This window comes from Staurois parvus, unplaced genomic scaffold (genome assembly GCF_062004578.1).
Source record: "Staurois parvus isolate SC_StPar_1 unplaced genomic scaffold, SC_StPar_1.0 ptg000126l, whole genome shotgun sequence".
In the NCBI taxonomy this organism is placed as follows: Eukaryota; Metazoa; Chordata; class Amphibia; order Anura; family Ranidae; genus Staurois; species Staurois parvus.
The window spans coordinates 584,598-598,036 of record NW_028317922.1 but is presented as its reverse complement, the minus strand read 5'-3'; the positions used below and the strand labels follow the sequence as shown (position 1 = coordinate 598,036).

Below are 13,439 nucleotides of genomic sequence, written 5' to 3'. Positions count from 1 at the left end.
TGTCTTTTTACTTTTTTTATGACATATTTGTTATACAATAAACATTGGTTTGAGGAAAGCCTTATAGGTGTGTAGCCTACTTTCTTTTCTTTTTTTCTGGTTTTCATGTATTGTTCTTAGGCAACATCTTACTAGGTATATCTACTGGCACCTCCCCATATCTTGTGCTTCTGGCGGACTCCCCAGCTTCTTTTTCTTTTTTTTTTAATACTTACTTTTTCCACTGTATACCATAACATCTTTTGGTATTTTGTTGAATAAATTATTGAAAAGGCAATTTTTCCTGGAGTTTTTATTCATGTATATCATCTTTATCTGTAATCAGTGTTTGAATGAAAATCTATTGTTTGTTCAACCGTGAAAAAATTCAACAATTTCCATAAGGTGTACCTTTTTCACATGAATATATATATTTCTTAACTAGAAAACTAAAAAATAAAATCTTTATTGTTTAAAGTTTGTAGCATATCATGTTATTTTTAAAAATTTTCAGAGTGGGTCCCACTGATTTCCACTTTTCACTTGTAATGGTTTAAAGGGCTACACTATCGTTTAATATATCTATAAACTCTGATACAACACCCAAGGAGAATAATGCATTAAATTATACTGTGTACTATTCAGGGTTTCATTACTGTTTCCAATGTCTCCTATGCAGTAGAAAGGTGATAATACAAGCTGCAATGTAAGAGGATATAATATACTGTATATTGGGGAGTTTCACTTTCCACTCATTTCTCGTCTTCTTCCTCTTCCTCTTTCTCTTCAGGTTGCAATTCATCTTTAAGTTGATCACGTGCAAAATCTTCAAATACAAGATCTTCTTCCTGTTCACTGCGAAAGAGGAAACAATGACTGTTAATGATATACAGCAACAATATATAAGAATTGGTATACTGCAATATAAAACGTTTTGTTTTGGGGTTTATTATCCCTTAAATACTTGATCATCAATGGCCTGCCATAGGTTAATTTTAAAGATGTTGGAGGATGTATTCCAAATAGGAGGCTGAAAGTTTAAGGTTGCTGTTCATGCACCCCCCTGAGAGGGAAGACCTTTCTGCTTCTGCAAGATCTACTTCTGCAAGGCTATTCTTCCCTTACATTGAATCATCCTGTCAGGGAAGGCCTGCTAACAGTGCACAAATATGCACACGCTCAGAGTACTTACGAGACAAACAGATATGTGGGTACCTGGACATCGGTGCGCACTCGCACATGCGAGCGCGTGCCTGTCACTAATGCTGGTGCCAAAAGGGCTATTTAAACTAGCTGCAGTAGTTGTCCCTTTGTCGTATGGTCTTTTCCCTGCTCGTGTTTCCTGATTCCAGTGATTGTCTCCAGATACCGAACCAGCCTGTTCCTGATCTCCGCTTGATTGCTTCCTGCCCTGACTTCTGGCTTGTCTTTGGATTATTATTCTGTCTCTGCTCCTGTCTGATTGATCTTCCGTTACTGACCTGGCCTGTGACCTGAATAATCTTCCTTCTGCCGCTGTAAGCCTGATCTGCCTGACTGATACCGAACCCGGCTCGTCTGACCCTGCATCCTCAGCATGCTGCGCTCGAGTATCCATCCATCCCGCACTGCTGCATCAGAACCCTGCTCCTTGCCTACAACTCATCAGCTCACCTGTTATTACCAGACTGATCACAGGCACTCATACCTCACCGTGCCCCTGCGACCGCTGTCTCACCATCAGCAGTCCTTGAGCCGGAGTTGTACGGGAAGCCTGCCTCTTCACATCAGGCTCACTATCCAGGTACGTGACAGTACCATACGGCCATGTCTGAGCCTGGAAGAGGACCTTCACCTCTGGATGAAATATGTCAGCATTTGGCAGCACTGACCCAAGCAGTCAAAACTCTGCAGGAAGGATATGTGCACCTGGAGGAACGCATGCAGATGCTGGATACACCTGCTCCTGTGTCTGCAGCTAACACAGCCAGGACTTCCACAGAACCTCTCACTAATACTGTTGGCATGATGCCGCCTCCTGAACCGAAGCAAGTTTAGAGCTTTCCTCAGCGCATGTCAGCTCTACTTCAACCTCCAGCCAAGAACCTTCTCCACGGAAAATGTTAAAGTGGGGTTCATTATCTCTCTGCTCCAAGGTGAACCACAAGCATCGTCTGCTGGAAAGTAAGCACACACACCTGAATACTATGACAAAAGAGATTCATTTGCCCGTCTACATCTCCAGCAGGAGCGAGAATATTCTTCGTGGGAAAGAAGGACCAATCCCTATGACCTTGTGTGGATTATCGGGAACTAAATAAAATTACGGTAAAGAATCGTTACCCCCTTCCCTTGGTTCCCGAAATTTTCCAAAGACTTAAAACTGCAGTGATCTTCACAAAATTAGACTTAAGAGGAGCCTATAACTTGGTCCGTATCCAGGAGGGGGATGAATGGAAGACTGCTTTTCACACCCGATTTGGCCATTTAGAGTATTTGGTCATGCCCTTCGGATTATGCAACGCACCTGCTACCTTCCAACATTTTATCAATGATATCTTCAGAGATTACCTTGACATTTTTGTCATAGTTTATCTAGATGACATCCTAATATTTTCCACATCCTTGGAGATCCATTGTGAGCATGTTAAAAAGGTCTTAGGACGACTTCGTCAGCACGGACTTTATGCCAAGGCCAAGAAAAGCAAATTCGAGCAACAGAGTATTCCATTTCTCGGGCTAATCATTTCCACAGCAGGAATTAAAATGGACCCACAGAAAGTCTCAGCAATCTTGGACTGACCAGTCCCCTCAGATAAAAAAGGTATCCAACGATTTGTAGGCTTTGCCAGTTTCTACCGGAAATTCATTAAAAACTTCTCAGCCCTCATTTCACCCATTACCCAGCTCACCAAAATGGGGGTCCACTTCCACTGGACTCTGGAAGCACAGGCCGCCTTCGAAGCCCTGAAGGAACTATTCACAGCTGCCCCTATTCTGAGCCATCCAGACTCCACACTGCCTTATATCCTAGAGGTAGACGCATCAGAAAACGCAGTTCGGGCAGTCCTTTCCCAATGGGAAGGACTCAAGGAATTAATGCAAACAGTAGCATTTTTCTCAAGGAAACTCTCTCCAGCTGAAAAGAACTATGACATAGCGGACCGGGAGCTTCTGGCAATTAAAGTAGCTCTGGAGGAATGGAGATACCTGCTAGAAGGAGCCACACATCCGACTAGGACTGCTAGACGCCTTAAACCACGTCAGGCCTGATGGGCATTATTCTTCTCAAGATTTACCTTTCACATTACCTATAGGCCTGGATCCAAGAACACCAAACCCGATGCATTATCACGCATGTTCGAGGATCCAAAAGATACCCCAATACCAGACACCATTTTACCGGCAGGGAATTTCTTGTTACTACAGACCAGCCTATTATTCCAACTACAGCAGGCATCGGCAGGAGCATCCAGCCCACCTGGAGTTACAGTACAAAGTAAGGATGGACTGCTATAGAAAGGTGAGCAAATTGTGGTACCCAAGGAGATGCAGACCCTTGTCCTTGGATATTGTCATGACCATCCTTTAGCGGGCCTCTTTCGGGTCTCCAAGACAATAGAGCTAGCACAACGCACATTCTGGTCGCCAGATATCGGAAAAGACTGTAAAGCTTAGGTAAACGCATGCACCATATGTACCCAAAATAAGAGTACCCGAAATAAAGCCTGGAGGTTGCTCAGACCTCTGCCTGTACCTGATAGACCATGGAAGATGATATCAATGGATTTTATAGTTGAACGCTCACCATCAGAATGATTTACCGCCATCTTTGTGGTAGTAGATCAGCTATCTAAGATGGCCCATTTCTTTCCCTTGAAAAATACACCTTCTGCTTTTGAAACTGCTCGGGTCTTTATTAAAGAAATTGTCAGGCTCCATGGAATTCCGTAAACATTGTTTCAGATCGAGGGGTGCAGTTCACATCAAGATTTTGGAGGGCACTATGTGAAACCTTGAAAATCGAACTGTCTTTTTCTTCAGCCTATCACCCACAAATCAATGGACAGACCGAATGGACCAATCAGACCCTGTAGCAGTACATCAGGTGTTATACTTCTTTTGTCCAAGATAATTGGGTATTGCTCCTGCCATTGGCGGAGTTTGCATATAATAACTCCAATCATGCTGCCACCAAACAATCCCCATTTTTTGCTAATTGTGGGTTTCACCCTACCTTCCTGCCTGACCTTGTGCCGGAAATTTCTGTCCCTGCTGCTCAAGATATACTAAGTTTTTTTTCTACTTATAACAAATTGTTACAGGAGACTGTCACAAAAGCCCAGGAGGACAAGAAGAGGGTCTGCGATAGAAGGAGAAGAGGAGAATTAATCCTGCACACAGGAGACCAGGTCTGGCTCACCACCACCAACCTGAAGATGGCATGTCCTTCAAGGAAGCTAGCACCTAAGTTTGTGGGACCATTTCCGGTAAGACCTAAAATTAATGATGTCTCTTACAAATTAATATTACCAGAATCCCTTAAAGTCCACCCAGTTTTCCATGTGTCATTACTAAAACCTGCAGTGCCAAACCCCTTTTCTGATCAAAGGTCAAGGCCTCCTGAGCCTATAATTGTGGATGGAGAGGAGGAATTCGAAGTCGAGGCTGTTCTGGACTGTAGGAAAAGGAGGGGCCAGATGAAATACCTAATCAAATGGAAGGGGTATGGGCCGGAGGAAAATTCATGGGAACCTGCACAGAATGTGCATGCTACAAATTTAATTTGTGAATTCTTTCTCGATCACCCACAAAGAAGGAGCCAATTGGGCATCCGGAGGCTGCCAATAGGGAGGGGGCAATATCAGGAAGACCTGCCCAAAGTGCAGGTGAAGTTCCGCGGTGCACAAATATGCTTACGAGCAAAGTCCTTACGAGCCAAACAGATGTACAGGTACCTAGACATCAGTGCGTACATGTGCATGCGCACTCACACATGCGGGCGTGCGCCTGTCACTAATGCTGGCGCCAAAAGAGCTATTTAAACTAGCTGCAGTAGTTGTCCCATTGCCGTATGGTCTTTTCTCTGCTCGTGTTTCCTGATTCCAGTGATTGTCTCCTGATACCGAACCAGCCTGTTCCTGATCTCCGCTTGATTGCTTCCTGCCCTGACTTCTGGCTTGTCTTTGGATTATTATTCTGTCTCTGCTCCTGTCTGATTGATCTTCCGTTACTGACCTGGCCTGTGACCTGACTAATCTTCCTTCAGCTGCTGTAAGCCTGATCTGCCTGACTGATACCGAACCCGGCTCGTCTGACCCTGCATCCTCAGCATGCTGCGCTTGAGTATCCATCCATCCCGCACGGCTGCATCAGAACCCTGCTCCTTGCCTACAACTCATCAGCTCACCTGCTGTTACCAGACTGATCACAGGCACTCATACCTCACTGTGCCCCTGTGACCGCTGTCTCACCATCAGCAGTCCTTGAGCCAGAGTTGTACGGGAAGCCTGCCTCTTCACGTCAGGCTCACTATCCAGGTACAGTCAGGTCCATAAATATTGGGACATCGACACAATTCTAACATTTTTGGCTTTATACACCACCACAATGGATTTGAAATGTAACGGACAAGATGTGCTTTAACTGCAGACTGTCCGCTTTAATTTGAGGGTATTTACCTCCAAATCAGGTGAACGGTGTAGGAATTACAACAGTTTGCATATGTGCCTCCCACATGTTAAGGGACCAAAAGCAATGGGACAATTGGCTTCTCAGCTGTTCCATGGCCAGGTGTGTGTTATTCCCTCATTATCCCAATTACAATGAGCAGATAAATGGTCCAGAGTTCATTTCAAGTGTTCTATTTGCATTTGGAATCTGTTGCTGTCAACTCTCAAGGTGAGATCCAAAGAGCTGTCACTATCAGTGAAGCAAGCCATCATTAGATTGATAAAACAAAACAAACCCATCAGAGAGATAGCAAAAACATTAGGTGTGGCCAAAACAACTGTTTGGAACATTCTTAAAAAGAAGGAACGCATTGGTGAGCTCAGCAACACCAAAAGACCCGGAAGACCACGGAAAACAACTGTGGTGGATGACCGAAGAATTCTTTCCCTGGTGAAGAAAACATCCTTCACAACAGTTGGCCAGACTAAGAACACGCTACAGGAGGTAGGTGTATGTGTGTCAAAGTCAACAATCAAGAGAAGACTTCACCAGAGTGAATACAGAGGGTTCACCACAAGATGGAAACCATTGGTGAGCCTCAAAAACAGGAAGGCCAGATTCGAGTTTGCCAAACGACATCTAAAAAAACCTTCAAAGTTCTGGAACAACATCCTATGGACAGATGAGACCAAGATCAACTTGTACCAGAGTGATGGGAAGAGAAGAGTATGGAGAAGGAAAGGAACTGCGTATGATCCTAAGCATACCACCTCATCAGTGAAGCATGGTGGTGATAGTGTCATGGCGTGGGCATGTATGGCTGCCAATGGAACTGGTTCTCTTGTATTTATTGATGATGTGACTGCTGACAAAAGCAGCAGGATGAATTCTGAAGTGTTTCGGGCAATATTATCTGCTCATATTCAGCCAAATGCTTCAGAACTCATTGGACGCCGCTTCACAGTGCAGATGGACAATGACCCAAAGCATACTGCAAAAGCAACCAAAGAGTTTTTTAAGGGAAAGAAGTGGAATGTTATGCAATGGCCAAGTCAATCACCTGCCCTGAATCCGATTGAGCATGCATTTCACTTGCTGAAGACAAAACTGAAGGGAAAATGCCCCAAGAACAAGCAGGAACTGAAGACAGTTGCAGTAGAGGCCTGGCAGAGCATCACCAGGGATGAAACCCAGCGTCTGGTGATGTCTATGCGTTCCAGACTTCAGGCTGTAATTGACTGCAAAGGATTTGCAACCAAGTATTAAAAAGTGAAAGTTTGATTTATGATTATTATTCTGTCCATTACGTTTGGTCCCTTAACAAGTGGGAGGCACATATGCAAACTGTTGTAATTCCTACACCGTTCACCTGATTTGGATGTAAATACCCTCAAATTAAAGCTGACAGTTTGCAGTTAAAGCACATCTTGTTCCTTTCATTTCAAATCCATTGTGGTGGTGTACAGAGCCAAAAATGTTAGAATTGTGTAGATGTCCCAATATTTATGGACCTGACTGTATGTGACACATCCCTTATCTAACAGTTTATTTAGACGTTTCAGTCAGACAAACTGCAGCTCTATTGTGCTGTATTCTTAGCTAACCCACAGTGCTTTAGGAATCCTTTGCCTTGATTATATTGTCTATTAGTAAAATAGTAAAGTAAAGGTTCTTTATATTTTTATAAAAAAGTATATATACTGTGTGTGTGTATGTATGTATGTATGTATATATATATATATGTGTGTGTGTGTGTGTGTGTATATATATATATATATATATATATATATATATATATATATATATATATATATATATAAATAAATACATACACACACTAAATAAATGACATAGAATTCTCAAAGCACTGTGGGTTGCCTAAAGATACAAGCTTTTTGAATGTCCCTAAAAAAAGAAGAAAGAAAGTAGTGTATTAACCTCCCTAGCGGTATGATTATTTCAAATTTTTGGTGCTGAAAGCGGTACCATTATTTTTCATGGAAATCTGTAGTTTTTTTTATTGTAGGCCTGTAATTTTTAGGAATAACTCACTGAAATCTGTCCGAACAAGAGTCTATTAAACATCCCGGGTATGATAAAATTTGAAACACAAAATCATAAATTATAATTTAATAATCATAAAAAATAACATAATAATAATACATTTAATTCAATAATATAATCAAACCGAAAACACTGAAATTTGAAATAGAGCGCCAATTTTGCACATCACTGAGCAAAGTCACAGAATTGTTTTCAGTGTCTGATGACGAATTTCCCCACGAATCATTATCATTCAATTCTGCAAGTGGTTCTGATTTACTATCGCTGTTCTCTAGCTGATCTAAACCCGCTTTTGACCTAAAGGGACACTTTTTGGACGCCATGGACGTTTCTCAGTTTCCAGGCAGAAAGAACAGACGAAATGCAGGCGGGGCGCATGACAAAGCACTAGGGACAAAATGTATGTGAAATTGGTTGAGACAGCAATGTTTTACTATGTAAAAAAAAAAAAAAATGACATTATTTAAAATTTTTAAATTTCCCGCCGCCGGCGGCACCCGTACGTCCCGACGTCACAGGGACAGGACACAGAAGCCGGATGCCGGCATCGGCCGAAGGAGATGGCCGGGGACGCTGCAGGGGACACATCGTGGGAGCGCAGGGTAAGGTAAGTGAAGAACAAATGCAGTAGCATGGAGCAGCGCCGCATGGTATTCCCGAGTGTAGCTCGGGGTTACCGCTCTTGGTACTGAAATGTTACCCCGAGCTACACTCGGGAATACCGCCAAGGAGGTTAAAGTACTTGTAAGTCCAAATCCCCAAAACAGTAGTCTTTTGCACAATTTGATAGATAATACTGTTATAACCTAAATTGCATTGTGTTTACCTGTGAAACCTTTAGGATTTACCCAGCTGAGAACACCATGGAGGATTGCACTCTGACAGGGAGCATGGACAGATATGAACCTCAGCTTAAATGCTTTCTACTGCTGTTCTTTATTCAACTTTCTGATCACATTGTTTTTCATTTTTCAGGTTTTCAGCTACTTTAAATGCAGTTGTAAGTCTACATACCAGTGTTTTCAATGATAAATTCCACAAATGCGAACACCGAAAAACCAGTCTTTACTCCCGGTGAGGAAAAAGGGCCTGTATTTCACACCAATCACAATGTACTCAGTGGGTCAACTCATCAGATTTATTTGACCATTTGAATTAAAATGGTTAAACAGCACAGAGCAGCAGTACTCATACACATTGGAATCCCTTGGCTATTTTTAAGTATTTATTAATTTTCTGAGTAATGCTGTACATTTTATATAAGTGTGTGATGATATCTTTTGTGATATTTATACAGTTGCTTCGTTTGGTGAGTTGTTCAGGTTTAAGCACAGATTTTTTTTTCTCTCAAGAAACAACAATACTAAAAAGGTGAGTTTGAGAAAGGCATGGCCAATCCTGCACCATGACAAAAGTGAGCTTAACAACAAGAAAAAAGGTATTCAACAAAGTTTCTCCCAAGCAAAAGTTTTGCGGTAGACAAGTTTTCCAAGTGTATTGTCCAAATTTTTCTGCAGAGGTACAAATGGGCAGAATTGGGGACTGTAAACACTGTGGTTGATCACAGAAGTGAGTGCAGCAAATAAGAAATACTTCAAATTTATATTCCTTTAAATTCCAAAGATTTCTGGAACCTTTATCCATTCTGAACTGGTAAAAGCCCTTAAGACCCTTATACAATATTCACCATCTAGATAAGTCTTACCAGAAGTGGCCTTCCTTGAGCTGAAACCACAAAGTAATCAGAGTGGCACATACAGCCAAATAACTAATATGCACATGAAATGTCAAGGACTGGGATATAGAAAATTAGCAGGTGATCTGGATTTGAGTCAAAATTTGACATCTGTAGGTTTAAGAGAAGGCAGTTTGTCCACAGAAGGGTTAAAGCAGAGGTCCACGCAAAAGGGGTAGTTCCGCTTTAAGGCCTTCTCCGCCTCTCCTGTTTGTGAAATGGAGCTTTTGGGGAGGAGAGGGGGAGCTGGTACCTAATTTTGACAGGTAACCGTTCCCACTTCCGCTCCAACTGCCTAGGAAATCAGAAGCAGAAGTTCTCATTCCCCCCTCTCCCTCCGGTAGTCTTTCGAGAGGTGTGACAGGTCCCATTCACAGTGCACAGCACCACTCGTGCATGCACAGTGGGCACCCAGCTGTAAAGCCATAAGCTGTCACAAACGGGTGCCCATAGTAAATATGCTGGAGGAGACAAACTGACAACCGCTGGGCCAAGCACAGTGATGGATCGTGGGACAGGTGAGTGGCTGTTTATTAAAAGTCAGCAGCTATAGCTTTTGTAGCTGCTGACTTGTAATTTTTACAAACATGACTGGAACTCTGCTTTAAGGTAAAGCATAGTCACATCAAATATTATTTTCTGTTTACTGCACAGTTTATGGGTAGGCACAGTCAACTATTATTCAAAGCATTCCTAACTGCTGGTCAGGGCAGAGCTTTTTTATGCAACCACCTATTGTTGCTATACTTCCTCACCATTGTGAAGAATTCTTTCTCTGTGCCTCAGCCATATGTACTCAATTGGTACATATCAAAGAAAGCAGGTAGTGAAGCAAATGTCAATGTGTATATTCAGCCTCCAAGTCTGAATATGTCTGTATGTCTTACCTTTCTTTAGCTGTGATTGTGTTGAATAGCAGCAAAAAAGAGACAAATATAATGAGATTAAGAAACATAAAAGGATAGCATGGTGATATATAATATACAATCATTTGAAAAAGTAAGTATACGCCCATGCAAATTTGTCACATGGAAACAAAATAAGAACACACACACACACACACACCCCCAGATAACCAATGAATCAAATCTAAAGTTGTTTGGTCACAATAACAGAAAACAAGCTGTTTTAGCATTTGAGGAGAAGAACCTCATGACAAACGGGGGTAGAAATATGATACATAATATATGGTTTGAGGGTGCTTTGCTGTTCAGGGCCTGGGGCAGCTTGCAGTCATTAAGGCAACTATATAATATGCATCATATCAAAGCTTGCTTGATGAGAATGTGAGGCCATTGGTCCAACAGTTAAAGCTGAACCATAAATTGGTCTTTAAACATAATAATGAGCCAAAACTCTTTAGCAAATCCACCAAGGAATGGCTCAAGAAAAAGAATAGAGGTTTATGGACTGCCTTGCATCTTGCAACTTTCAGAAATTGTGCATGGAGAAGTGGTCAAAAATGTCACTGTTGATAACAGAGACTGGTGAGCAATTATGTAATACAAGATGTAATTTCTGCTAATTTGGGAATTATCAGCTTCTGCTCTACTTAAAAGAGAAGTATGAGCTTTAGAAGAAAAAAAATTTATACTCAGCTTGGATTGATGCTACATTAGTCCCCCACTGGCTCTGCAGTGAGAACTGAAACACCGCTGAATGCTCAGTACTCCCCCTCTGCTATGAGCACAGAGCTGTGAATGTCAGTCTCCGGCTCTCTGCGTTGTCCCCCCAGCGCTCACTGGAGCATTGGGCTGTGGAGGGGTGGGAACGGCTGGCTCAGGCTCTCATTGGAGGTGCGAGTCCAGGCTTCTGGATGGATTCTGACCATATGGTCAGGATCTTTTCAGAGCTTGGACCGGCTCAGTGACATCAGCCGACAGCAGGCTTTAGCCCACTGGTGGCTACAAACTTGTCACAGGAGGCGCGATCCCCTTGAGAACATCTTCAGATGATATGCGCATCGGGGGCGGAGCCTGTGCTGACAACTGGAGCCAGTGCTAGCAGTAGTTTTGTGATTTTACATGCAAATTATATTGGAGTCTATTGAGTAGATTTGTAGTTTATATATTATTAAATCCGATGGTGGTACGATATTGGAGGCTGCTGATTGATTTGCCGGGCAACATCTTCAGAGAGGAGGTACACTCTGCAGTCTCCTGTCAGCATGATTTGTGTTCCTGGAGTGCAAGAATTCATTACAGCAAGCCCACACATCTTTATACAGACCATCTATAGCTTGGAGTCTTCAGTGCTGGTAAGAGGCTGTGTGTGAAAAGGTGATGGGTGTATATATGGGTATTTATGGATGGAGTTTTGGAGTTTTTACATACACAGTTTTAATTTGCACTTATCATTTGTGGACTTTTTCATTACACTAGATGTTAATTAATTAGTACACATTATTGAAGGTATTATTTCAGACATCTGCAAGGGTGTGTTTAGTGTATTTTCAGCACAACAGTTTTTGGATCACATTATTTGCAAAGTCTTAATATACAACATCCATATGGTTATATTGCTTTTAATTATACTGGGTTTTTTTTTTCTACTTTTTGTCCTTAATCATTGTGTGTTTTGATCAGTGTTGACTTGAAATCATATCTTACCTCCACTGTCTGGTTTAGGATGCATGAGGATGAAAGGAAGTTCTGTAGAGACCTCACTGTGAAGAACAAATAACACGTAATGAAATCCCAGTATACTACAAAGGTAAATAATCGAAATGCAAAGTTCAGTATTTTTCTGTCAGATGGGGATGTAGGTTTGAGTGGTATTGCACAATTTTTTGGCTGTTCTGGTACACCTTTTTATTTACATCTTATTACTATAGCCAAGTCTATTTGTAAAGATACAAAAATAACTTTTTTGTGCAGAGTGACTATAGCGTTGTTGTGGATTCAGCTGCTCGATAATATGCATAATATGATTGGTTACAGAGTGACAATATGGAAATCTGTGTGAAAGCCATCCTTACAAGGCCTGGGCATGTGCAACAAGTTCTGCCAATGCAGTGTGCTTAAGTACTCTGTCTGCAGGTCTCATATTAAAGTGTTCGTTCACCTTTAACAGAAACCTGACTATGCAGATAAGCTGTGTCTGTAGATAAAAACAAACTGGGCAGCTCTGACTAAAGTTGAATAATGCCCTTGCTATAGGTGTTTGCCATTATATACCTCATGAAGCCTGACTGGAATACTTCTAGGACATCTCTAAGTGAGGCCTAGTCATTACTGCTCACCTCCACCATCAAAGAGTGAGATTTTTATTTGATTCAATCCCCTCACATTTTCTCTTTCCCCTGGTACAGTAGCTCTGAACTCAGTGTCTGAGAGCTCACTCCTGTGATGGTGGAGGTGAGCAGTAATGACTAGGCCTCACCTAGCAATGCTCTGGGAGTTTTCCAGTCAGGCTTCAGGAGGTATGTAAATGGCCTACACCTATAGCAAGGGCATTATTCAACTTTAGTTAGAGCTGCACCGTTTCACTTTATCCACAGACACCCCTTATCTGCATAGGCAGCTTTTTGGTAAAGGGGAATTATCCCTTTAGGTACTTTGACTCCCCAGAAGAGGAACCACAACTGTCTCAAAGTCAGAGACTCTAGAGCGTGTTAAGGATGTTCTGGTAGAAGTTCCTCAGCTTGCTAATAGGGCCCCAGCAAAGCAGCTGATAATACACAGCAGGCTGGATATTATATTTTTAAATATTCTAATTAATTTGTCCTTGACTAAGGAAAGAATTGTATTTCATTTGTATTTTTAGTCCTGGCTATAATGGAGAGAAAATGTGCAAAATCATAAAACATTCCTTTTAATAGAGAATGCACCCATGACACAGGATGCACAGAGCCACACTGCCTACCTTCAAGATTCTCCATTTCTGAATAAAACTCTGAGGAGCAACAATTAAACAAATAGGCAGAGAGGGAGGAGGGTAAGTCAGTATTCTGACTTGATCAGCTGTCTGTATGAATTTCTGCTGAAGCTATCGAGCCCTCCAAGAAAAT

The 13,439-nt window shown here is 42.0% G+C and overlaps 1 protein-coding gene and 1 long non-coding RNA gene across 2 annotated transcripts in view; one reads left to right on the top strand and one right to left on the bottom strand.

The window, feature by feature from the left end:
• Nucleotides 1-277: 277 nt before the first annotated feature.
• The window catches only part of SAG (S-antigen visual arrestin), a 39,519-nt gene continuing 26,357 nt past the window's right edge, over nucleotides 278-13,439 (bottom strand). The window contains exons 14-16 of the mRNA XM_089672335.1: nucleotides 12,040-12,095; nucleotides 10,318-10,327; nucleotides 278-834 (exon numbers count right to left, since the gene is read on the bottom strand). Coding sequence (XP_089528461.1) covers nucleotides 732-834; nucleotides 10,318-10,327; nucleotides 12,040-12,095 — 169 coding nt within the window. The 3' untranslated portion in view covers nucleotides 278-731. The remainder of the gene's footprint in view (nucleotides 835-10,317; nucleotides 10,328-12,039; nucleotides 12,096-13,439) is intronic.
• LOC149466499 (uncharacterized) overlaps nucleotides 10,337-13,439 on the top strand; it is a 45,970-nt gene continuing 42,867 nt past the window's right edge. Inside the window, exon 1 of the long non-coding RNA XR_016312032.1 lies at nucleotides 10,337-12,142. This is a non-coding gene — a long non-coding RNA (uncharacterized LOC149466499). The remainder of the gene's footprint in view (nucleotides 12,143-13,439) is intronic.